We start from the raw sequence: 26,739 nt of genomic DNA on the forward strand, positions 1-26,739 counted from the left end.
TCGCACCGTATGTAAGTGCGACGCAAATTACCTTTGTGCGTCGCACCTAGCTCCGCGTGCGACGCATACTGAGCTTCTCAGTTTGGGGGATTGAGCCTAATGTGCGTCGCACGGAGTCCACCATCCGACGCACATTGGGCCCAAACCCTAAAAACGCGTCCCTCTCCCTCACTTAACCTAATTAGTAATTCCTCACTCATCTCCAGCCGTTTTATCTCTCTCTGTCTCCCTCCCTCCCTCCCTCTCTCTCCCTCTCGCACTCAAATGAACGGTCTCTCTCTTTCTCTTTCTCAATTTCTCTGATTTCAACTCATACTAGAACAACAAAAACCTAATTTCTCGTTGCTGGGAACAAATGTGGAAGATCAAGCCACAAAAATCTCCGTTGAGGAGCAAATGCAAATTACTACCATTCACACTCTCGAGAAAAATCTCAAATCAGGTTCTCCGCTTTTTCCTTTCTCTTTTATTCTATCTTTATCATCATTTTCGTCCTCAAATTGGATAGATAAGCTTAATTTAAAGTTATAACTTATCAATTACATTTAATAACTTGCAATTGCATTGATGATGATGATCGACGATTTTTCAGCAAAGTCGGAAATGAAGCGAGTTGTGGAAGAGACTGATGAAATGATTAAAGTTAAAGTTGAATTATGGTGATTTAGGTTTTTTTTTTAAAATATATTTAGTGCAATTTCATTCTTGTATGTTAGATCTGATTTTATTTTTTTAGGTTTATTTTTTTAATTTCGTTTTTTTTTATGTTAGATCTGAATATTTTTTTTAATTTCGTTTTCAAATTTAGGATTTTCTTTTAAATTTTCTCTTCTGATTTTGTTTTTTTAGGTTTATTTTTCTCTAATTAGTTTGTAATACATTTTTTGATAGTAACAGTAATAAATTATGTGCAGAATCAAAACAATATTGTTGTCGAGTGTAATTTATCTCTTTTTCTTTATTTTCTGTAATTTATTATTACAAATCTACGATTGCGTTTACACAAAGCCTCATTCTGTTCATAAAATCAATTTTTTTTTCCCAAAATTAAAAAAAATTGAAATTTGCGTCGCATGTAGCCCAAGGTGCGACGCAAATCACTTATCTGCGTCGCACTTTAGGTAATGTGCGACGCACAATACCGCTCTATATTGGGCAAGGGAGAACCACTTGCGTCGTACCGTATAAAGGTGCGACACAAATAGCTGAACCATCTGCGTCGTTTCCGCATACGACGCAGATCGTTTCTGAGTCATTTGCGTCGGGGGCTTTGGCGTCGCATCATAGTCCGACGCAAATAGGCGCCTCACATCCGACGCAAATTACCTTTTTTGTACTAGTGAGGGTTAGACCTCGAGTGGAGTGTGCGAGTGTGGTGTGCGAGGCTCGAGGCTCGTGGTGTGTGTGCGAGCGGTGCGCGAGTGTGGTAGTGCTTGGCTAGTCATCGCCAGAGTTCGATTGCCGGTGTTTGACGCCGGCGAGACTAAGTGGTATAAAAAAATAATATGTATATAGTATGATATTATTTTAGTTTTATTATTGTATAATCTGTTTTCTATTATACTAAGTTGTAATTTAATTAAATTATAATTAGAGTAAAGTATTACTTGATTAAGTTTGTAAAGTTGATTTAAGTTGTAAATCTGATTTAGGGTTTTGCAAGTAAGTAAGGTGTAAAGTTAAGAAATCAGATTATTGGTTATAGTTAGAATGTTATAGTGGCCTTGTTATTCAAATATGATTTTAGTAGTATTGGACATAAGGATTTAAATGGAGTTGGTAAAGGTACTATGTTATTAAATTAACTAAAATCAACTTTGTTTGCTGTTATTGGCTCTTAAAAGACACTAAGTTCAACAGAGTTATGAAAGAAAAGAAAGTTAATAAACAACGAGAGTAGTTATTTTTATACTTCGAAATGTTAAGTTGATATAGTTAGTCACGTATTATATGATAATAATATCAAGGACGTAGCATTGAAGTACTTCCTTATTCGTTTAGGTCCCAATTTCATAAGCGGAACGTTTAATTAGGTAGGGAAAATTCTCCGTTACATTGTACGTACGCGTACCGGTTCGGTTGCAATTATTAGTATCATGTTAGGTTGTGATTTACTCTATCGGAACCTAGAATCATGTTAGGGAACGATTGTGATGGCTGAGATTGTTTGGTAACATGATTGTGGTTGGAAATCGATATGTAGCATTGTTATGCGTAATTCTATTGTATCATAAGCATGATTATTGGATTTGTATTATTTGATCTATGGTGTAACAAGGATGTTACCAGACGTAAAGATCTGAGTATTGTATCTAAGAAAGAACATTGAATGATTTTATGTTTAATGTGGTATGAATGGACAATACTAAGAAAGGATTTTTGTAATCCCCCACATTTTTAAAAGGATTTTCATAAATATATTAAGTTATTTATGTGGTTATATTCAAATCCAAATGAGTTTGGAAATGGTTTGACTTTAAAAAAAGGGTTGACTATTTTAAAGTCAACTAAAAATATTTTTCATGCTTAAAAAACTTTAATATATTAATTAAGCATGTTTTAAATAAAAGTTTAATTATTAAAAGCATATTTAAAAGAAAACTTAATGGAATCGAAAGCCCAAAAGTAATAAAAAGGGAAAGGATAATTTGATGACTAAAGTCCTAATAAGCCCATCTTGTTAGTCATCAAAGTTTTAATTATTGAAATTCTTTTCCTAAGCCCAAAGGATTAGCCTATTTAAATATCCTAAAAACCCAAATTTTTGCCCTACATTCTATTTTCTCTCTCCTCCCTTGCACGTATTTCTGATTTTCTCTCTCTCACTCGCTTTCCTTTCTCTCTCTCTTGTTGCGTGAGTTTCATATTTTCCCACCAAAATCTTTCTTCTTCGCTAAGTAACGTTTCTTGTTGAACAAGAAACGTCACAAAACTTTTTGAACCAAGAACTGCTGCCGCCACTCCTTGCTGCTGTCACAGCCGCCGGCGTCCTCTTCTTATTTTGGTTGTTTTTCTTTACTTCTCCTTTAAGATTCCATTAAAGTCCTAATTTTTATTGTTATTTTATTACTATTTACATGATTACGATTTGAGTTATTATTTATTATGAAGAATTTGTTTCGGTTCTCATATGTATAAAAGAAAAAAATTTCAGATTTATTATTTTTAGTTTTAATCATGAAAGAATGGTTTTTAGGGTTTTAAATCACTAGAAACGTATATTTAAAGTATGAATATGAATTTTGATTGGAATACGATTTTTATAGCATTTAAAATATTTTCAGAAGTTTAGAAAATTTTATAGATGCTGGAAATTCAGAAAGTTGTATTTTAAGGTTTTTAATGATTTTTAATCACTAGAATAGTTGTACTATACTAGGGATTAAAAATAACGAGAGTTTAAATTATAAAAACGATTTTTAAAGACGTTTAAAAGGTTTGGGGCGTTTTAAAGTTGCTGTATTTTTTTTAGTTCAAGTATTTACTTGATTATTTTATTGTTGTAGGCGGAGAATTTATAGTAGGGGACTTTTAGAATAAAAGTGGCCTACCGTTGCGTTTATACAAGGTACGTACATAGTCTACGTGCTATTGGTTAGAAACATGCTTAGGGATGTTTTTATTTGTAGTATCATGTATAGGACCTTGTTGTTCATATATATGATTTACTGAGATTGCTTTACATGTTGTTTGCTTGTGTGCTACATGTAAACTAAGAATATGTATAAGTAAGATTGTTTGTATGGAAGTTTGATGCAAGCAGATAAGTTTAGTTTGGTATTAATTCGTGAGTGAATTAATGTAAGTGAATTGGAATCTGTGTTACATAGATTCTTTGAGATTATTTATTTATCTTTTATAAGAACCGTGGATCTTATTTGGTAATTTTGAGTTATACCTATATAAAGGTACAGTTTACTGTTGGCTAGGTTCAACAGACTAGTTAGCAAAGAATAAAAGAAGTTAAAAGAGTCTTGATTAAAGTTGTGAACTTGTTAATTCTAAGATAAAAAGGAGATTTGTGATCTTATGTGATTATTAGTTATATGTGTTGTGTGCTTGGTTGGTGTCAACACAAGTATAAAAATGAATACAACGTAAAGTGAAACGAGATAGGTTATAGACTTTAGACTGGTGCACGTCTAGAGTTGGACACTAAGGGTTGGGATACATAGTCCGCCGTGATATGTATTTTCCTAGGATTGGATTGATCACCTTTCCTTTTTAGCTCAAAGGTTCCTCGATATCGCAGGTCAATTGGAATATGTGGTAGCTCCCATATCTCCTACTTCAGTATAGACAACTCGTCCCATAACTATTCCATTTAAAGAAGAAATAAAAGTTTAGAGTCTAGTTCAGTAAGAGTCATCTGCATTGTTATATGTTATTATATATTTTGTTGTAGTATCATGTTTAGGATTATTTATGCTGATATGTAGTACTCAGCTTTGCTGATTACGTGCTTGTCTGTGTTTGTGATCATGGCTTTGCCTATTGTTGCCTGTGCTGATCCTTCGGGGGAGCAGAGTCAAGAAAGCATTGACATTACAGGTTCGAAGATGCATACCATTGGGGAATCTGGAATGGAGAGGCTTATGTGACATTAGTAGTATTTAAGTTGTTTCTAGGAATTTATATTTTCAGACTTTAGCTTTAAGTTGGTGTGTTTCAGTTCAAACATTGTTTGGTTTTTATTTCATAAGTTAATAAAGTTGATTTTATTTTAGTAATTGTTTTCCGCTGCAAAATTCTGAGTAAGCCGAAACGTTTTCACACGGGCGATAATGCCTGGGTAATTCTCTAGATTTGTTATAAAAGTATTTTCTAGAAAGAGAGAATTATCGGGGTGTTACAATTTTGGCAATAAACTTGTAGTTGGACTTCCTACAAGTGATGAATAATGGGGTTGTGTGGGACTTATTCTACACTCCTACGCAGGCCTACTGTGACAACGGTAGTGTCCTTATAAATTTTGATAACTCAAGTAGACGGAAGGTTCCGTACGTTCTTGGGGTATGCATACTAAGGTGATAATGCGGGACGACACAAAATCGACGTTCTTGGGGTATGCATACTAAGGTGAAAATGCGGGACGACACAAAATCGTATTTGCATTTCATCTAATTAATAGACCAAGTTGTCTATTAAAGATTAAGTACCCTGTATGATTCTAGTAAGATGATGGTGCCCGTTCGTTGCCAACTAAATACAAGGTAAAGAATGTAAGGCTATTGTAGTATCATGTCTATAAATGATCCTTATTACTTTGTTTATGCTTCGTATGCACTCAATCCTTTACTATGTACTCAGCATATCTGATTGTGTGATTGTGTTGTTTGTTGACATGTGATGAACCATTGATGAACAATGGGGAGCAGACTAGGTGTGTTGGGGTTGCTGCATGATGTTAAGCATATGGGGGATAGTTTTTAGTCATGAAGCTTTAATGCGTTTTTGTTAAGCATTATAAGACTATTATGATTTACTTAATTAGTTTGTGGTTTGAACAAAAAGGGGTCGTTGATGATTCTCGAGTTGTATTTACATCTTTATTTCCGCTGCAATTCAGTTTTCGTGACAATGATTTAAATTAACATTTCTTTTCAATAAGGCTTGCGTTTCACCGCGGCGGTAACACTCCCAAAGTCGATGCGACGTAGTCATAGACGTGTCTGGATTTTGGGGTGTTACATATCCAACTGAACTAGTACGCGAACGTACCTTGTAATGATGAATCTTCGCTGACCATTTAACTGCTCCACTTATGAAATTGAGACCTAGTCGAATAATGAAATATATAAGTACTACGACCTTGATATTATTAAAATAAAAAAACAGCTTGACTACCTATGTAAAACTTAGTTTTTCGAAATATAAAAATAACCAATCTTGTTGTTTAAACTTCTTTTTTCATAAACTTTATTGACAATAACGCCTTTGGGAACTAATAAATAATATGTTTATAAAAATCAGATTTGAATAATAAAATTACTAGAAGAACTACCAATATAATTATAAATTAGATTTCCTTTAATTTATAAGTTGCTAGTATTTACAAACATCAAATTACAACTTACTCAAATTACAACTCAATCAAATTACAATTTAATCTTATTACAACTTAATCAAATTACATTAAAATTAGAAAATCAGATTATACAATTAAATTAAGTAGGAAAAGAGAAATTTATATTATATATATTTTTATACCGACAGACTCGCCGGCGATGACAATCACCGACGGCGGAGTTCCGGCAGCGACACGCATTGCAACACCACGCACAGCCGCTCGGCGTCGACACACTCGCACACTCCCTCGCGCACACTGATGCACACACCAACGCACAATGCTGCACTTCGCTCGACTTGACGCGATGCCCTCGGCGACTCGCACACTCACAACAACATACACTCCATGACACATAGCAGCAACGACGACTCGTTGCTAGATCCGCACACTCGACGCTCGCACCCTCGACTTGCGTGCGACACTTCGTATAGACACAACCTCGCACGACTCGAAGGCTGACGAACTCAAGGCAGGGAAAGAGGTTAATTGTTGCGAAGGAGGAGGACGAAGAGCGACGAGGGAGAATAAGAGAGGAGAGAGTAGAGAGAAATTCTTCGAGGGAGGAAGAAGGAAAAACGGCTGAAGTTAATTTAGGATTTTGTTGATTTATTTATTTATTTTGTTTTCTTCTTCTCTCCTATTTATAGGATGATAAACCTAGGTTTAATAGGATTTGTTCCCAAATCAAATTCCTATTCCTTATCTTATTTATTTCGAAAATAAAACAAACCCAAACAATAACATAATTAGGTATAAGATGTAGGTTGTATATTTATGTTATAACTATAGGCTTGCCCAAACTGTATTTAATATTAAAACATTTCCGCTTTATTCTTTGTATTTTCTTATTTATTTAAGAATGGCTCCCAAAAATACGGAGTATTCCAGGGAGTTCGATTCTCATCTCCCCATATTTGAGTTATTTGTGTGGATATTTGCTTTTGGGTATAATTCCCATTTTTTCGCCTTTAAAAGTTTTCTTATACGTTGAGATCCTCTTCTTAATTAACTAAACTGAATTGAAATTAACTAAAGTGAAATTAAGTGAACAATGGGTTCAAAAGAAGGGTGCATGAGAAATCATCAAAGACAAGAATCTGAATCTCATATTATGATCATACTCCTGAATCCTAGATGACAAATAATCTCCAAAACTAAGTTTAAAATAAAAGATATACAACTTACAAGGGTAATCCTTGCTTCGCCCCCTTTCTGTTGTATGTTGTCTCTCTCCTCTCCTTTCCTCTCGTTACAAAACTCAAAATAATTTGTTCATCCCTCTTTTTTTCCCCTCTTTCTCTCTCCTCCCCTGCATCCAATTTTACTGCACTTCATTCAATTCGCACTCCAATTAATTTTCAATCAAACGTAACAAAAACCATGATTATGCCTTTCAATTTACGCAACTATACCTAACTTCTTCTTCATCCTCTTTTAATTTTAGTTCAATTTCTGGGTTTCTACTGTATATTATCTGGTGAGTTCTTTTCTTTACTTTTGCTTATACATTACTGATTCCTTTTTTTGTTTTCTTTTGTAAGTTGTTAGTTTCTTTTCTCTATTTCTTTGTTTCGAATTGTTGCGTTTTTTTAATTTGTTAGGAATTTTTTTATGTTTATCAATTTGAGTTTTAGGGTTTTGTGATAAAGTTAGCATCTTTTTGCTTATATTTGTAGTGATATTAATAGAGACGGTTTATTCGTTTATTTTTGTTGAGATTTTGATAAGAGCTGCAAAGTTTACTTATATGAGGAAGTAGGTTGAACTGTTTATAAGGGGTTGACGATTTTATGTTTATGGTTGACCTAGATATTGAGGTTCCTTTTTCTTAGTTTCCGAGTAATTTTGTGCTTGCTAGAGTTTTGCAATGAAGATAAGTAAAGAATTGAGGTTTGACACTTGCGACTCGTTTTTATATGAGTAAGCTTTGATGTGAGACTTGTGAGTTGCTGAATTCACGATGATGAGTACAGAATATGAATAAGTTGCGTCGAATTTTCAGTCATGTACTGTCCACCGTTCAGCTATAAGGATAATCTGTTGTTTAGATGTGTTGTGGGTTCTTTTGTGACATGCTAATCTTCCTTGCTAGGAACGAGGTACTAAGATATCACTTGATAACTATGGTGGAATGTAATTCCGATATGTATAAAACGTGAAGGAAGATTATGGAAAGTAATTATTACTATGCACCAAAGATTGATGATTTTGGTTGTATAATGGTTTTCATGGTATGATATGCTACCATATAGAGCATCATAAAGGATGGGAAGACGGAAGAGGAAAATTCCCTTATTTAGTTATTTTGCACCCGAAGAATCAATATGAGTAATCATGCCTTGATGATATCGAATATTTTAATATTGTGTTTAGGAAATGGACACAAGTTCTTGGAGGACTGAAACAAACTCTGTTTGATTGACGTTTGAATTAGGGGGCATGGTTGTCAAAGAAGAATAATTTATTGTGCAGAAATCGATGTTTGTAGTGATTGGCTGGTGGCTGGTAGTATTTTACACATTAGTGTCTTTAGATGTTCAAAATACTAACATAAGTCTTCAACGACGGAAGCTAGCTATCATCTCATACCAAAAGTTGACAAGTCATGAATTTGAGTTTAGCTTGCATTAGATATTTAGATCTGAATTATGGAAGATGGATTTAGTAACTTTATGACTTCAAATTTACTAGAATTCCTCTCCATGATTTTTCTTTCCTAAAAAAATAAGAAGGCTTTGTAGATTTTTAAGTATTTACACCCCTCGAAAAGGATCTTTGAGTTGTAGCTTCTAGATATCTATAGGGGTTTCTGGGATCCAAACTATCTATCCTGATTCAGCGCAATAGTTGTTGGGTTCACTCTATGTTGACGCTATGCAGCTCTTTTCGGAAGTTATGGAGTACATGTTTTCTAGTCTTACATTGTATGATACTATGCTTTGACTGATAGTTCCACGAAAGTGGCAATTCGACCCTATAACTCTTATTATATTTAACCCTTTGAAATTGTAGCAAAATGATCTAGCAATTTTTTAAAAAAATTGTGAAATCAAGCCCCAACATAAATTTCCGGCAAGATTTCAGCCGGAATTTGTTATCATTGCATATTGTAGCGATATATATATCTTTATTTCAATATAGAGTTTCCTGTACACCTTGGGTAACTTTGATTTTCTAATCTATATACATAGAAAATAGATATCATCACTGACATATATAAAAAAAATCACAGAACTTGCAGACTTTGTTTCTTTACCCATTACCCAAACTTTGGCCTCTGATGAAACCTTCTGCTCTATTCTGTAGATGCTACATGTACTTTCTTGATAACAATTCTATATTTTAGTTCATCTGGTGACAATCAACAACTGTAATGTATCAATATGATAACCAATCTCTACATCAATCAGGGCTATGTAATGCTAATTGCTAAAATTAGAACTAGGGTTATGACATCAACTTATGGAGTGCAAAAAACTGCAGAACCACTCTGATGCTTATTAAAGTAGTTTCAATTTTTGTAAACAATATGGCAAGGTATGTCAGTAGAGTTATTAGGTAGCAGGAAATAAGAGAACTTGCTATTTGAAGACTCTTCATAGAAAGAGGACCTTTTGCAACAAAGGACCAATGGATAATGGAAGACTCTTCATCACTTAAGACTCTTGTTTCCCCCTTTCTCGTTTTAAAGATTTTATCTCCTCCCCTGCATTTCAAACCCAAAGTTCTATCTCTAGAACACCCTTAATAGGAGAGTTGCTGAAGATGTTTAAGTTAATGGGTTTAAACTCAGAATTTCATCACAGAATCATGTGCTTTTTCTTATCGACGTAATCGTGAGTATTAGAATACTATATGTATGTATTCGGAAATCATAGCTGAAGTATATAGATGAAGTTTTTTTTAATCTTTTGATCATTAAATATCCCATCATCATTTCTGGTTACAAGCTTACTGGAAAAGTAATGGGACCTTTATTGAGAAAACCTATGGTATCTATTACTACAATCACAAGTTAAGGGGTTTAATTTCACCATTGATAAAAGTTAAGGGTACATATCGCGACTTTTGCCATTGATATTCTATATCCCTTCATTTGAGGGGTGAATAGAGACAAATATGCACTCTTTTTATTGGTATGTAATCATGAGTATTTTCCCTTGTATAAGGGAGATCATCAAAGATTTAGAGATATAAAAAGGACGGCCTTAAGTAACCGAATGGCTGTGTCTAAGGACTGTAATCTATCTTAATTTGAAAATCATAATTTCTTGCCTAGCTTTAAAATCTCTAATTTTGAATGTAATTAGTATGCAATTAAGTATTTTGTTGTTTTGGGAAACTATATACTCAATCTTTTGCTTAGTAGTTAATTGATATTGAATTACCAAAATTTCTATATTATGTTGTTAATATGTAATAGTTGAAAGCTTGCCTTGGTTACTGGGTTGCAACATCTGAAAATCTGAATGCACTTGAGTCTCTTAGCATTGTTGGCACGTTGGCTGGCATCCATATATTAATGCATTCTTCATGGAATTCAACCATAATGTCATATTCAAAGTTTTGCATGCTACCTCGAGTTCCTTTTCCTTTTGTGAATAGGGTTTTATCAGTTTGTTTGAGTAGATTTTCTTTTTCATTTTGCTGTTATTTCAGATCACTGTTCTTTGTAAGATGACTGCTTTGAGCATATATTTTGTTTTATATTATCGAATGCTTGCACTTTTAATGGTGCCTTTTGTTTTTCCGCCAGGAAATTCTTTGTTTTATCTTAACCGTACATGTATATGACAACATTGGATCATGTAATAGCCCTGCCCATTGCTGCTGGGCCAGGAGTAGGGCTAGATTATGTATTTAGACATGGAAGAAGGGTTAGTTGCTTAGTTGTGGCTGTGACCTGCACATTTTCTATCCCACATATCGTATTGCCATTCACAGATTCTCTGCATCTGTTTTATGTTCAAGTATTTGAATGTTGTAATATAGTTTATGTTGGAATGAAGAGTCATTATATCGATACGGGAGTGTTATTCTGATAGACACATCTGATGGCGTCTTCCTTTTGTAATTTGTAATTACAGTCGGGATTAAATACGAAAAAAGCTTTATGGTTTTCCTTGCTTACCTTATTTTAGAAGACCTTAATCTAAGATAAGCTGTAATGGATGATCTGAAACTCGTTTGAGGCCCTGTAACTCTGTAAGCAGTCATTCCACCAGATCGGTAGTCTCGTAGCACCATGTTGCTGAAATATAAATTCGTACGAAATGATTCGAGATTGATTACTTTACAAGCGCAAGAAGAAAGATTATATATATCTTTTCTTTTTTATTCCTTTAGTAAGACTTAAGAGGTTATGGAATCTTATCTCTATTGTTCAGCTGGTGAAGATTGTTGATGTAGTACTTTTTATTGCTTCTTTTTTTCAATTTATGCTTTATATGTTTATCTTATTGTAAAGCACTGACACTTGCTCAATATCTGTTCTGATTTTGAAGGTTTTCCCATTTTAGGTCCACCAGGTACCAACCTGCCTTTTGTGTAGTCGTGGTGGACTTGCTCAATTTAGAGACTGAGCCAGAATGGGTAGCACATTTAACCCTCAGATTTTAGTTGAGAAATTAACTAAGCTCAATAATTCTCAACAGAGCATAGAGAGTATCCTTTTTGCCTAATCTATTATGCTGTTCACCTGTCTTGATTATATCTATATTTTTTACTGTTTGCTTTATATTTTCTCGAGAACAAAATAAGTGAGAAGTTTTTCCAATGAGTGGAGAATTGTAAATGGCTCTCGTTTCTTGAAAACAATCATAGAATTATTTGAGCATTTTGCTTGGAGGAAAGTTACTGCCTGCTATTGCTGATTTCTTATTCATTTGTTGCTTTTTTCATAAATGCTGTTTGTTCTAAAGCTATCTATCATTCGTATTTTTTTGAAAATATTTGGTCTTGGTAACACATTTTTTTCCCGAAAAGAATTGTTGTTTAGTAACTGTATGCTCATATTAATCCATATTCAGTCTATATGGAATTCAATTCCTTTTAAATGACTGACTTCAATTGCATTATGTATGTACTTCCTCCATTCTTTTTCTATTGCAACAATTGAGTTTTCACACTTGCCAATGAACAACTTTAATTATTAATATCTTTAGTTACTTTTTAGTAAAAATTATAAAAATTTGATATTTTGAAAGTGTATATCGAGACGAATCTAACAAGATCCCATATGACTATAATTTTCCTTACATTAAAATCACAATAGACAGTGAAACAATGGTGGTGAATAGTGTAAAAATCGAATTGCTGCAATAGAAAAAGAACGGAGAAAATATATGTTTATGGATGAGTGGATTTAGGTGTGTGATAACGATAATGCATTTATGTTATAGATTTGTTCTGTTCAGTTTTTTGCTTTACTCAATTTCTCTTATGAAGATGTCTGCTTGTAGAAGCCACAACTTGTGTCATATCAGTGTGCTTTTGACAATGTTAAGTCTATCTACATAAATTTTTCTTTAAAAAAAATTGTGTATGATGAACTGGGATATATTATCACATCTGCGTCTGTTGCTCATAAGTTCCAATGTTCAGTAGCTTCTATAAATACTATTTTGCTCTGCGACTTGTCGAGATAAATATTTTAGACAAGGAAATCATCTATTGATTGGTGGGTGTGTTCTTTTCAGCTGAAATTCACTGAACAGGACTCATCTGAGCATTTAACTACTGTAGTCTTGCATGGCGCTTGTCTAGCCCTTTTCAGAATTTGGGTATTTTTCAGAACCTATTGGAACTTAAGAACTCATTTATTCTGTATATTAATTCTTTTAGGTGAAAAATAATAGATACGTGATAAATCATTTTGGCTACTCTTTGTGTTTGCTTGGACATCTTTAAATTTGTCGTCCTTGATATAAGAAAGCTCTGTCACATTGGTGTATCTTTCACATGAATAAAGCAAAACTCGTGGTTGAAACTTGGGACCGGCAATTTCATAGCTCTCCGCGTGAGCAAAGGTTGGCTTTTCTGTATCTTGCTAATGATATTTTGCAAAATAGTCGGAGGAAGGGTGCCGAATTTGTGGGTGAATTTTGGAGAGTCCTTCCTGAAGCGCTTCGTGATGTTATACGCAATGGCGATGATTTCGGGAGAAGTGCTGCTCTTAGACTGGTGAGTCTCTTGGTAACTTGTAAGTGGCATCTAATATTAGATCTCTTTTCAGTCTTTTCTGTTGATCAGATTGCGCTTATCACCATCTATCACCGGTTTCAATGCATATTTACCTGGCATATGCCATATCACTGTGAAGCACATATATGCTAGGAGTATGACATTTGGGTGCGTCCAGAATGTTTATTTAAAGACTTGAAAACACGTACAGGGTTCCCCAAACAGCTATTAGTACTACTTGGAACACATTGTTAGGCTGTGCATAAATGCTCTGAGGCCAAAACTTGAAAAGACGAAAAAAGTAGAAAGAAGCACCTGACATATGCCATATTATTCTGAAGCATGTAAATGCTAGGAGTATGCTAATAATTAAGTATAGTATTCCCAAACCCATTAGTAGGACTTTGGAAAGCATGGTTAGGCTGTGCATAAACGCCTCGAGGCCCGAAAACTGTATATACGAGAAAAGTTGAAAGAAGCACAAAATTTGTGACTGATAAAGTTATAAAAACGAACTAGCTGAAACCCTTTGTACCTCTCTCTCTCTCTCTTTCTCACTTAGAACTCCTCCACCACAAAGTGTAAAATAATCCCCTCCCATAAAAAGAACAAAATCTGGTGCTTATATGAGGAACCCTAGATCTGAATTGTGCTTCAATTCAACAAAAGTACTAACGGCCCGTTTGGTTAGTGGTTATAAATAGTGGTAATGGTAATGAAATTTAGTGTAAATTTTGTAAAAATTTTCACATGTCCAAAACCATGGGAATGAAACTTTATCACAAAACATGGGTTTTCCTTTATAAATTTTCATTACCACCTAATACCACCTTCCCAAGTGGTAATGGATAGTAATGAGATTTTAGGAAGAAAATGGATATCTTGTGATTAAGTAGCATTACCATTGGTAATGACATTGAATTTATAGTACAAATTTACACTATAATGCATTACCATTCCCACCATTTATAACCTCTTACCAAACGGGCCGTAAATATTTTAATAATTTAATCAAAATATATTGTTATTCTTTTTTGTTGTTTTCTTCATTTAGATTTCATTCTGCTTTCTGTCTCCACATTTGTTTTAGTGCTGCATAAGCATATGAGCAGCCATTTCTTCATACTTCTAATTTTTCCTCATTCATAAAGGAAATGCAGAGTGCATGGCTTTACAGAAATGCTATTGGGTTTGGGGTATTGTTAAACATTAAGAGGCAAGTTTAACATTTGGAGGGCTAGTGTTGTAGGATTAAGGCTTTGATTATTAGTTTTCCTCATTCATAAAGGAAATGCGGAGCGCGAGGCTTTAAAGCCATACTACTGGGTTTGGGGTATTCTTAAATGTTAAGAGGATAATTTTACATTTGAGGACTAGTAATGTAGGATTAAGGCTTTGATTACTATTTTTCTCACTCTTCTACTCTCCTTGAGATTTGAAGATGAATTAGGAGCTATAGGCAAAGGTCAGGGTATGGGGATTTTGTGCTCCAATTTTCCTCAGTGAGCGCACAGTTAAAAGTTAGTGACTTCAAATTCTGAAAAGATTCAAGATTTATTAATTTGAAAAAGTGCCTAAGAAAATTGAGGCGAATAATGACAATCTAAAGCACCTGAACTTTACCACGTACTTAATTTGAATTGATGCAGTCTACATCTTCCTTTCCTTTTTAGTGGCGATGGTGTAAGAGCAGCTTGGGAGGGGGGGGGGGGGGTTGGAAATAAAGCAATGCTTTTTTAAATTTGAGATGCACTGTTCTTGCATTAGGGGAGAAGAATTAGGCTGCTGTAAAGGCTGATGCGATTAGAAGAGTACACTATAGACCAACCCAATCTCAACAAAAAAAGAAAAAGAAAAGCTACTCTACTTTGTCTGGGCTAATAAGCTTATATGGCTAAACAGAGGTGATAATTGTTATAATGTGTTTCTACTGCCTTGAACACATTGTATCCTCATCTTGGAACTGGGATTAAATGAAATTATGTTGAAGTAGTACAGGAATCAATTACACATTGCTCTGGGTACCAATTGCCTTGTATTGCAGAGGACTCCAGGAATCTGGGATGTAGATTTGGAATAGTGGTGGTTGTGGTGAGAATGATGCACCATTGAAAGTTGAGTTGACCATATTAAACAAAGAGCATTACACATTTTTGTAAATAGAGCCTTTGAATACCAGGATGTTACCTTGGTGCTTCAACGTCATTGTACTTAATATATGTTTTTTAGAAGGTCCAAAACAAATGATGATAGCTTTTTCTAAAATCATAATAATATTGTGTCTTTCTCTTTAGTTGTCCTGAGAAACTTTTTTCTGATTCTCTTGGCGAGTATGCAGTATGTCCATGGTGTTCTTCACCTACAAGTTTGGGTTTCACTATATCTGGAATCAGCCAAATCGAAATTCTCTCAATATGGGCGAACAAGAATCTCTTTCACTCTCATTTAATAGGCTCATAGATTTAAACAAGTTTCTAAGAAAAGCTAAATTCAATATCTTATCTCAACTCATCATGAGAAATGAAATACAACCTACTGCCCATAAAAAAGGTGTCTTACCTATAGCAGTAGGTTGAGTTACTGTCCTCAACAAGTTAAAGCAAAAAGACTCCCAAACTAAAACTAATAAATGATCTAACTACACATAGTTTCTCAAGTTCCATAGTCTTTGGGCTCACAGAAAAACTTCCCCTAGTAAGAAAAAAAGCAAACTAAACACCACCAGTATAAAATTTAAAAGAATCAGATTTAATTCTCCAACTGCATTTCTAGTGTAACACCATGCAAATATGAATGCAAAACAAACTCATCTCTTAAACGTATCCAAACTAACAAGTAGCGGAACTAGCAACTTGAACTTTCTGTCGAAATATTCAAGCTAGAGACCGAGATTAACACGATGCTCCCATGTGATCAACTTGCTGCACCAACTATCTATCAAAGCAGCTGCTTGGACTTTCTTGGCAAGAAACAAAAGTACACTGCTTCACAATTTACAGAGTGCTACTTAATAAGCCATATTAACCAAGCAAAACCTATAAAATAAATGTCAAAATGTAGCCAAGCTACCAGATCCGAGCTCAAAAACAGGGCAATTGCCAGGAATGCATCAGTCCGTCATAAGTTGCATCTGTTTATCGTTTCTTTTTGAATTCAGCATCTGAAGATTGGCAGAATTGGCATCGTATATGGGAATATTGCTCGAGACTATTGTAGCAGCAGATATCTTTACATTGATCTTTAGGTTCTGTTAAGCCGTTATAGTGACCATGCTATGAAATTTTATAGATCCTCAAAAAGCTTATTTCTGGTTTGTTTAGACATCAAATAGTTGGACTTTAAGTGATTACGTGTTTAAAATGTCGTCATAATTGTTCGTGAGAGAGGATAGTCATTTGAAATTTTATTCTCTAGCTCTTTCGTTATATTAAATAGGATGTTTATAGATAAGTTCCTTTGATGTTGCCACTTGCTGATTATGCTGTTTTTCCGTAACTTAATGAGCTTGAACTTGTGTTTGTGCTTACCTTGTCTCTACAGATAAGTATATGGGATGAAAGGAAGGTTTTTGGCTCAAGGGGGCACACTCTGAAGGAGGAGTTTATGGGCAGGCAACCCGAAAACAATGTTAATAAAACTGGGAAGCAACTCAGCCAGAAACTTGTGAGGAATTTTTCTTTCTGATTATAAAGTTTTTTTTGTTCTTTTTTTTCCGGTTCTGCATGATGACGTAATACTAACATGATTCTTTCACTTGGGCGTGGACAGAGACAATCTATTGGGAATATGTTAGATAAGATTGTTTCAGATTATGAAACAATTTATGGGGGTCAATTGGACGAAGATGCCTTACTGAGTAGATGTACAAATACCGTTAGCTGTTTGGAGAAACTAATGAAGGATATTGGTGGTGGGATCAATTCAGGTAATTTCCTTACAATTTTTTTCTTTCTGGAATGCCATAATCAAGTTATAAATTATAGTTATGTCTTCTCTATGGTATGGCTAGCTGGTATACATAGAAATTTTGGAGAATATTTGGATAAATTAGTCATAGTTCTTGTTAGCTAAGGATGTGGTTAAACTTTGACCTCAGTGTTTAAGCGTGCTAGCCTGCCCCCTTGACCAACTATCTGAGTACGGAGTTATTGCCTCTATCATTTCTTTGAAGCTTACTTCTTTTGTGTAGCAATAGGTTTCTTGGTGCCCAATAGTCCTATCTGTATGATCAAAGCTAGAAGTGTCAAAACATGTATGGAGTTTCTTGATACTTGGAAAAGTATTTGGTCTGGTGGTTTAGAGAAGGTGAGAAGATGGTCTGTTGACATTTGTGATATTGAATAATATGGGCTATGGTGCATCTTCTTGAGTTCTATAGGAGTCACGGAGATTTGGTTATAAGTTGAAATTTAGGTGAAATGCTTGTGTAAGCCGTAAGAGGTTTTGTTTACAGAAAGCTTTCTTGGAAACATAGGGTCAGTCTCGTATTGTTTGGGAGAGATGCTGATTCAACATGATGGGTGAACTAAATAACGAATAAAATGGTATGTGACATTATCATATTAAATTAATGCCTTCGTTATCATATGCAATTGATATTAAATAGGGAATTTAAAAATAAAAATCATGGACTAGTAATATAATCGCATCCCTAGTATATAATTCGTACTTCTCTTCTAACAATACTATCACACTCTTACTATATGAAACTTAATAAGACTTTAACCTAAAGAATCTTTTAAGATATAGCATATGATATATAAATTTCATTTTAAATCATATGTTAAGCTTTTTCCAATTGGTAAATATGTGGCAATAGTTATTATTAATTTGCTATTGTAAATTCATAATTTCTCATGAATATAGCTCTATTTTTTTCCTTATCTTTAATACTTCCTGCTTTTCTTTTTGTTCTTCCTATTTGGAATCTTGACACTATTTAAAAGTTTAGAGAATCTACTAAATTATTTCCAGTATATAAGAGGAAACATAATCATGTGGGATCTTGTTTGATTCGTCTCAATAGGTATGTTAAGAATATCAAACTTTTATATTTTTACTAATATATGGTTGAAGATATTAATGATATGAAACATGCATTGGCAAATGTGAAAAAGCAAACAAGAAAAACAAAAAGAATCGGAGGCATTACTATATAGCTGTTTAATTGAAAAAAGTTCTACTTACCTTTGATTTAAAATTATAGTTATGATATGACTTGCTTATCTGGAACTCTTTATGCTCTTTGAAAGTTACTCTTTTTGTATGGATAGTTAGATTCTGTCTTAGTAAATGCATATAGTGATATAACTATATAACCGTGAAAAGCTGGAGAAAGAGTTGAAATGTGCTTCTGCTCCCTCTAGCTACTTTGTTGTTGGGGCTTCTTTTTCTTGAGCTATATGGTAAATAACTGATGAAAATGGAACTTTAGTTTCATCTTGAGAAGTTCTGCAGTTGATTTCCATGATCTGCTATGCATGCATGAAAAATATCGATGTACTTTCAGAACTATAAGCGAGAACAACTACCATTCTAATTGAATTCAGGATGTTTTAAGTTTCTTCAGTAAACAGACTAGTGAGCAAAGATGAGAGGGATAGAGAATGGTGAAAATATATAAATCAAATTTCGCATAGTTGTTTATCTGTAAGTGCCATTCTCCATCCTACCAGTGGTTCTAAAAATGGCCTAACATCCATGAATTTTCGTAAAGCTATATGGGAAATGTCATGTATAGCAAGTATCGTAATTTTCCCAAAATGATGGTAACTTCTTATTCGTAGCTTTCCCAGAGTATGGTTGAATATGCATTAGATTCTTTTAAACAGAGATGTATGAGTGGTGGAGGGAGTGATTAGTGAAGTGGTAGCAAACTAGCAATGAGGATATACTGGGCTATTGTCAGTGGTGTTTATTGTCATTTCTACTGCTCCTCTTCTGTTCTATGCTTGTCCAGATTTTTCTGCCATCATCTCCCCCGGTCCTTCACCTTTTCCCTCCAAACACTCTTTCTCATGCTCCTAGCTGGTTGATTATCATATATGTCCACATAGTTTTTCTTTTTTGTGTTGCCAACAAATAAATTTCCTAATTAATTTATGTATTTGAGCAGAAGTTGTGAGCTGCAGCTTACCATGTCATACATTCGATAGGGGTAAAATCGAAATAAGAAGAGGGGGGAGAGGGGGGGGGGATGGGAATGCTGGTTCACTTCTTGCTTTCTTCTTTCAGGAAGAGTAAACTAGCTGCTAATATCATTCCAACTCAGGTGCCAAATTGAGGTTGAGGGCTGCCCTTATAAGAAAGACTGAATTGGTCAATGCATTCTAGGTTCTTATATGGCTACCTTTTGAGTGCAAGCTGGTCAAGGGACCCAATTGTTCTGTGCTATTACTGAGAGGCTGGTACTCCCTCTTGATTGTCAAGGCAACCGATGGAACTGCTTCCTTGATGGTTTTGAGATTTATGGGCTATGGGCCTATGTCATAGTTTTGATGCAATTGATTCAATCCTGTGTAGTCAGAAGCTCGAACACTTGTACACTAAATGAGGAAAGTGGTGGATATGGACTTAGCTTATGCGATGGAGTTTATCCTTTTTTCAGAAAAGAATGTTTCTTTTTTTGTTGCTGGGAGAGGTGGAGATTGACGTTGACTTGACTTCTACTAACAAAGAGGCTAGTCGCAAAAGATTGTATGCAAGCGGGGAACTGAGGTTCACAAGATGGGTACATAGCTCACAAACTCTTTGAGAATAGCATAAGGTGCTGAAGTCAATTGCTCTAGATACTTTATGGGTTTATGTCTTTTATGGGAAGCACATACCTTTTTTGGCTTAGTTTGTGGTAGATCTTGGAACTAGTTGCCTGCAAAATCATTGGCACTGTTCTTGGAAGTTTAATTGGGCTTGCAAATGAGTTAGGTAATGTGAAGTAAATTAATCAAGCTAGCATCAACAGGGACTTGCTCCTTTACATATTATTTCGTCCCGATACCCCAGTTTGTGTTTTTCAGACATGTCAGTCATTTAACTGAGTCTGTCTGCCCTGCTAATTATGATACCTTTGCTGAGGAACCCCAAATTTGGTGCCAATGTCGAGTCTCGTTCTGTGCCATTTCTTGTATCCGGATAAATGGTGACCTCCATTTTTTCCTCTTGTAAGCAACAGATAAACAGATTTTAGCAAATTGAAATAAAGTTTTTGCCACAAGCTTCTGTAGTATTTGGTCCAAACTCCAACTAATAAAGATATAAGGGGATGCTATTTTAAGGAGAGCACTTTTCCTGTAAGCTCCATTTGGAGAGAGTGAAACATGATGTGTGCCTTGTTCCATATTAAAGTAATTTTCCTACATTCCTCTGTGAACAATGGCTTATAGTTAGTCATGTTTGTTTGCCATATATGATTTTAACACTTTGTTAAACAGGTAATTTGAGCGGATCTGGGTTTGCTGAGGAATTGCAAGGACAGCATGTTGCATTGAAGGAGTGCATTGAGCAGCTGACAACGCTTGAAACTTCAAGGGCAAGTCTTGTATCGCATCTGAGAGATGCTCTTCAAGAGCAGGTGAATATTTATGTTAAGTGTGCTTTTCTTTTGGTATTTTTGGCCTTGAACCGCTTAAAGAGCCCTTTTTGATAAAGAAATTACTTTGGAAAATAGTATCCTTGTGATAATCATCTCCAGACACCTGAAAGGATCCATTTGCTACCTTTGAATAATCTCCGTGTTTATTTTGTTGCGTTCTTAGGTTGCTAGAGGTGATATACTTTTAGAAAATTATCTCATGAAGGCAGTTTTCGAATCAACTAATAAAAAATTGATTTTGTGGTAAAGAGAAGCCTATCCTAATAGGTGGTGCTGACATGGTTGCATTTTATTTACTTTGTTCTCTGTCTTGTGGGGTTGGGGAATGGGGTTGTGCTTGTTGGTGGCCCAAGTTTGAGATTTATTTTTTCTCTCCCCCCACGCTTAGTAATATAGTTTTGTTTGCAGGAATTAAAGCTGGACCAAGTGCGTAGTCAACTCCAAGTAAGTCTTGCTCTATCATCTTCAATGTTCACTGAGATCAGATGATAATATTGAAGTATTTCTAGTGTAGCCAAATTCAGTATCTTGATATTATAAACTTATCTTTCCAAGTTATGTTATTACCTCTCAGAACTGATTTCAAACCTGTTTTATCCTGTGCTTTGATTGCTTCCAGGCTGCTCAATTGAGATCAGATCAAGTTGCTAATGTTTGTCGAAAGTTTGTTAGCTCTGACGGCAACATGCTAGTAGATGAGCAAGATGTGAAAGAAGTTCATACTTCCACAGCACCTCCGGGTTTTACATCTGGGGGACAAGCAAACCCTGTTGTATACACGAGACAAGTCCATCAATCTGATAAGACTGCTTCCATGGAGGATGATTCCCGAAAATCTGCGGCTGCTGCTGTGGCAGCTAAGCTTACTGCTTCTACTGCTTCAGCAGAGATGCTCAGCCACGTGCTCACCTCTTTAGTATCAGGAGTTGGATTTGGTAACAACACCAAAGAATCCCCTAGTGATCCCCACCATTCTGAAAAGAGACCTAAACTTGAGAATGAAGCATCTTCCTATACACCCCCTCCGCCACCACCACCACAGAATCAGCAACCACCACCACCTTTGCCACCTTTCCCCCATCCTGAATCCCTTCAACAGAATGCTAATAATAGTACCCCAAGCAACCAGCAGTCAACAGGTGGCGAGCAGCCTCCCCCGCCATCTTCTTCCCCTCCACCTCTACCCCCATTGCCACCCATGCCGCTATATTCCATGGCACCTCAGTTTATCCAGACAGCTGGATCAATGTCTAACGTGGCTTACAGCTATGGGGCTCCACCAACCGGTTTGTCTGGGTACAATTCTGTCGGTGCTCCAGTCACGGGTATCTCTCCTTATGCAGCTCCTCCAGTTATTCCATATCAACCTTTCCCGGGATCTGAAGGTGGATTCTATAGTCCTTCGTCGTCTGTCCCTATGCCTATGGCCCCAATATCTCGTCAACAGACTTTGTAGTTAATTTTTTTAAAATTTGAGTTCGTTGGATTTAGGGGTAAAGGAAGATTTGAATAGGTTTGTTCCTTTGTAGGAAAACCTTGTGTGCAATCTGTATCTTTGAGGTTATACGATGCACAGTTAGTATTTGCACATAGCAATAACCCTAAACTGTTTGTAATTTATAGCTTTTGGCGACTCGAATTATAGATTTAGATAATTTAAACATGGTTGTTTGATCGATAATTTAGATTATTTTAACATGTTGCTTCGTTCGTTTATGCTTGTTCATGCCAGATCAATCTCCCGTGGAGAGAGAGGGGTCATGGGCTGCATTTTGGGTCGGTGTTGTGCGTTTGTTGTCTTTTAATGAACTTGTTAGTTCAGCTAAATGTTACTTCTATCGAGATTGACAAAAGGAGGGAAGATTGGTAGTAGGGATGTTAGTGGGTAATGGATTCTATCCGGATTCGTGTATCCATAATCGTTTTTGATCCTCAAATTTTGGATTTAACGAATTCAGATAAGATTTGGATCCTAGTTTTTTAAATTATTGGGTTCTATATTTCTCAGATTCGGATCCGTTTACCCATTTTTAAAAATATATACTTAAAAGGGAAAATTTAATGTTAAAATTTTAATGTTATTTATGACTGGATTTATTATATTAAGATTGAATGCTTGTTTACTTCAACCTCGACAAATGAAATGCTAAACAACATTGTTTTTTTTTTTTTTGAAATCTTTAATTATTGTTAAAATTAGGGTCTTTTGAAGAAAATAAGATAGGATTTATTGGATTTGAATCTAGATCCTCAATTTTATTACGCATCAATCCGGGTCAGATTTGGATTCATACTTGAAAAACGGATCTGGACCTGGATCCTAGAAGATCCTGATGCTACCCATTGACATCCCTAGTTGGTAGTTCCATGTGCAACAAAAAGAATTTTGAAGAGGGATGACCCAATTTTAGCATTGATAGTCGATGATAGCATATACTTTATTTGTTTCTTTTTAAGTGTAACAGTTTGATTTTTACATTATTCACACAACTAATTTTGATCATGTTTTTTATTAATATATATATAAAATGATCATATAAAATATTGTTGGATTTATTTCAATAGATATTTCATAATATCAACTTTTTAAAAACTTTTACAACTACATATTATTGATTTTAATGGTCAAAATTGTGCGTTGGCAAGTGTGAAAATGAAACTGTTGCACTTATTTAAAATTGAAGGTTAGTATTTCATTTTCGTTCTCGTTTTTCCATTACACTTCTACCATAAAATTTAGGAACTATTATATTCATATAGGGAGGGGGTTTTAAGGGGAAAGGAATAATCATTGTTTTTTTTTTGGTAGAAAACGAACATTGTATTACTAGCATAAAAACGTTTAACAGATTTTAGCCACGGTCATCAGGTTTAGAATCCATGGTTGACATATTACAAGCTTGTAAGTCTTCTAATAGAATTTTAATACAAACCGGGGGAGGAAAGGAAAAATCTTGCATGATTTTTAGGGTTGAAGTCCTCCCTTGTGGATGTCTTCCTAGTGCATCAGCAATCCTATTTGTTTTTCTACCTTTATGCCAAAGCTTGACCCTGCGGTTTCTTGGAGCAACTCCCTACAATCGTAAATAACATTACAAAGATTACTTCTAATATTCTGAATATTTACAATCTCCTCAACAACATTTTTGCAGTCCGAAGTTATAATACTCATGTTCCAATGATGTTGCTTCGCCCACTGTAGGGCTATATGAATGGCACGAGTTTCAGCTTCCAGTGCACCTGAGCAGTAGGTATTCATTGTGATTCCGCCAAGCCAGGACCCAAGAAATCCCTACAAATAGCCGCTAAACAATTTTATTTTGTTTTGAAATAGAAAGAGCTATCCACATTAATTTTCTTAAAGGAGATAGGTGGGGGTTTCCATGTTAAGGAAGCATGAGACATGGAGGGGAGGGAGGGAGAGGAGGGAGAGAGAGGATTTGAGAGTTTATCCACTTTAGGTAGGTTCTTTGAGGAAAACCATTCAGTAACAATCCAAGATGAGTTTTTTTCATAGTAGTGGAAGGAGGGATGTTCTTCTTGTTTAGAACCCATGCATTACGTCTCAATCAAATACTCCAAATTGTGAACGAAGCCAACATTGGAAGGGGTCAAGGATGAATTTAAAGAAGTATGGATATTGTGATCTTTGGAAATGTTATTTTTTATGGTTATTTCAGCAAATATCCCTAATAAAAAATTTATTCATCAAATACCCTAACTTTTTTCAAAATTCTTAAGATACCCGGTATAACTCTAACTTTTAAAAATATTCACCAGATACCCCAAAAGTTGACGAACGTTAGTCTCCGTTAGTGTTTATTTACAACTTTTCCCTAAGTCAACCTAATTAGCCATAAGTCAACCTAATTAACCCTAAGTCAACCTAACTAATTCTAACCCTAACTAACTCTAACCCTCTCTCCCCTGACCCCAGCCCCCACCCCCCTAACAACCCAGCCCCACCAGTCCCCGACCCCCCCTACCCCACCACCATCCCTGGTCCCACCATCCCCCTCCTCCACAACCACCAACACCAGCCCCCTACCCCGCAGCGACCAACACCAGACCCATCCCCTACTCCCCCGCAACCACCAACATCAGACCCACCCCTCCCCCTCCCCCGCAGCCACTAACACACCAGACCCACCCCTACCCCTCTCCTGCAGCCACCAACACCAGACTCACCCCATACCCGTCCCCCCTAGCCACCAACACACCAGACCCACCCCTACTCCTTCCCCGCAGCCACCAACTCCAGACCCACCCTTCGCGACACCCTCTTCCGCAACCCCTTCCCGCGACTCCCTCTCCCACAACTCCCTCTCTCTTCGCTTGCGGTGGTCTTCGAATCAACGCTAGATCTCCGGCGGGGTGGGGGGAGAATTCGGGCTGGGGAAGGGGGAGGGCGCGATTGCGTGCTAGGGGAGGGGGCTGCGGGCTAGGGGAGGGGGTTGCGGGGGAGGAGGAGGGGGAGCTGCGTCGGAGGTGGAGGGGGGCTGGTGGGGATTAGGGTTGTTGGGGGTGGTGTGTTAGGGGAGAAAGAGGGAGGGTTGGGGGTTAGTTAGGTTTTTAGGATTTTTAGGTTAATTAGAGTTAATTAGGATTAATTAACACTAATGATTAACGGAGTTAGCCGTCGTTAGTCATTAAGGGCATTATTTGTCATTTTTTTAAAATTTAGGGTATCTGGTGAATTTTGAAAAAAGTTAGGGTATTTGATGAATAAATTTTTTTGTCAGAGGTATTTTGTGAAATAACCGTACTTATTAAGCCGTAGACTGTAATCAACTTAGTTTGACTAATTAAGCTAATTCTCATTTTCACCCAAAAAAAACTAAAAAAAAGTTCTCTCACTTGAACCAAAGTTGTAATTGACGAGCATATCTGATGCATGTCGTCCTTGTCAGAATGTAATGCAACAGCCATCAGCAGGTGCACGAATTTATGACTATCTGTCTATCTCACACCGTCCTCTTCGAAATGGAACCCATTTATGATGTTTTTTTTTCATATTCATATACTATTATACTTTATGGTGTACAAATGGGATTGACGTGAATGGTTAATTAATAGTCTCTGATTCCTTGATTGAGGTCTTGGATTCGAGCTTTGAAAATGAAAAAAAATCCAATTAAGAGAGATGTTTCCCTTTTTGAAATACCCATGCAAACTCGAAATTCATAGAGCAATGTTTTTTTACTAAAGTCGGTGGTACTGTTCTAGTGTTTGCATGCTCGAAACAAACACAGACATATGACATGATAATATATTATTATGACATTGTAACACAATAGATAAATACAAAAGCAAAAAAAAAAAGATGATATCATTAAATAAGTGAGAAGTGGGAACTTGGGTTGTCTGGTGTTTTTTTTTTTGGAAAAATATAGAAACTACAGTATAATTGTTAATGTAATTGTAGTTCTTATTTTCTCTTTGGAGCCAAACCACACGACAAGCACCATCATTACTTTACTGGCAGTAAGTGTATGGTCAAAGGTTCTAAATTCCAATGATTTTGGGATTTACATTTACTTCTTCTATTTCTTTTTAATTACTACATTTATATTTTGGTAAATTCAATTACTGTTTTTGACTGATTATTTTAATTTTTTTATATGTAAAAATAAAGTCATGTGTAGTCTTCTTAGATTTGTCTCGATGTTTAAATTTATAATATCAATTTTTTTTATAATTTTTACTTATTAAGAATAAGAGATATTAAGAGTTAAAAAACATCTTGAAAACCGTGCTCAAATAATGTAACAATTAAAAAGAAACAGAGGAAGTAACATTAAAGTAGTTTTAATGATTCTATGAAATTTGGCCTGAATTAAATTAGTAATTTTTTATATTTATATCAATTACGTATTTTTTTTTAAGGTAAGATGAA

General features: G+C 35.5%; 1 protein-coding gene across 2 annotated transcripts; it reads left to right on the plus strand.

Annotated features, from left to right (window-relative positions):
• The first annotated feature begins 7,244 nt into the window (after window positions 1-7,244).
• LOC104895228 (uncharacterized) lies at window positions 7,245-22,559 on the plus strand. Of its 2 annotated transcripts, none has more exons than XM_010681678.4 (8): window positions 7,245-7,547; window positions 11,590-11,734; window positions 13,005-13,252; window positions 16,793-16,915; window positions 17,021-17,177; window positions 20,683-20,822; window positions 21,252-21,287; window positions 21,463-22,559. In XM_010681678.4, exons 2-8 carry the CDS (start codon window positions 11,659-11,661, stop codon window positions 22,297-22,299), a joined length of 1,617 nt encoding a protein of 538 aa, XP_010679980.2. In that variant the 5' UTR covers window positions 7,245-7,547; window positions 11,590-11,658; the 3' UTR covers window positions 22,300-22,559. The 2 variants fall into 2 exon arrangements, with proteins under 2 accessions (XP_010679980.2, XP_010679979.2); XM_010681677.3 differs by having other exon boundaries at window positions 7,246-7,547; window positions 11,575-11,734.
• Window positions 22,560-26,739: the final 4,180 nt, after the last annotated feature.

Source organism: Beta vulgaris, chromosome 6, assembly GCF_026745355.1.
Source record: "Beta vulgaris subsp. vulgaris cultivar EL10 chromosome 6, EL10.2, whole genome shotgun sequence".
Taxonomy (NCBI): domain Eukaryota; kingdom Viridiplantae; phylum Streptophyta; class Magnoliopsida; order Caryophyllales; family Amaranthaceae; genus Beta; species Beta vulgaris.

Coding starts and splice junctions, on each gene's coding strand:
- LOC104895228 (XM_010681678.4), top strand. CDS start 11,659: ATGGGTAGCACATTTAACCCTCAGATTTTAGTTGAGAAATTAACTAAG. Junction 16,916..17,020: donor AGCAACTCAGCCAGAAACTT/GTGAGGAATTTT, acceptor GGGCGTGGACAG/AGACAATCTATTGGGAATAT. Junction 21,288..21,462: donor AAGTGCGTAGTCAACTCCAA/GTAAGTCTTGCT, acceptor GATTGCTTCCAG/GCTGCTCAATTGAGATCAGA.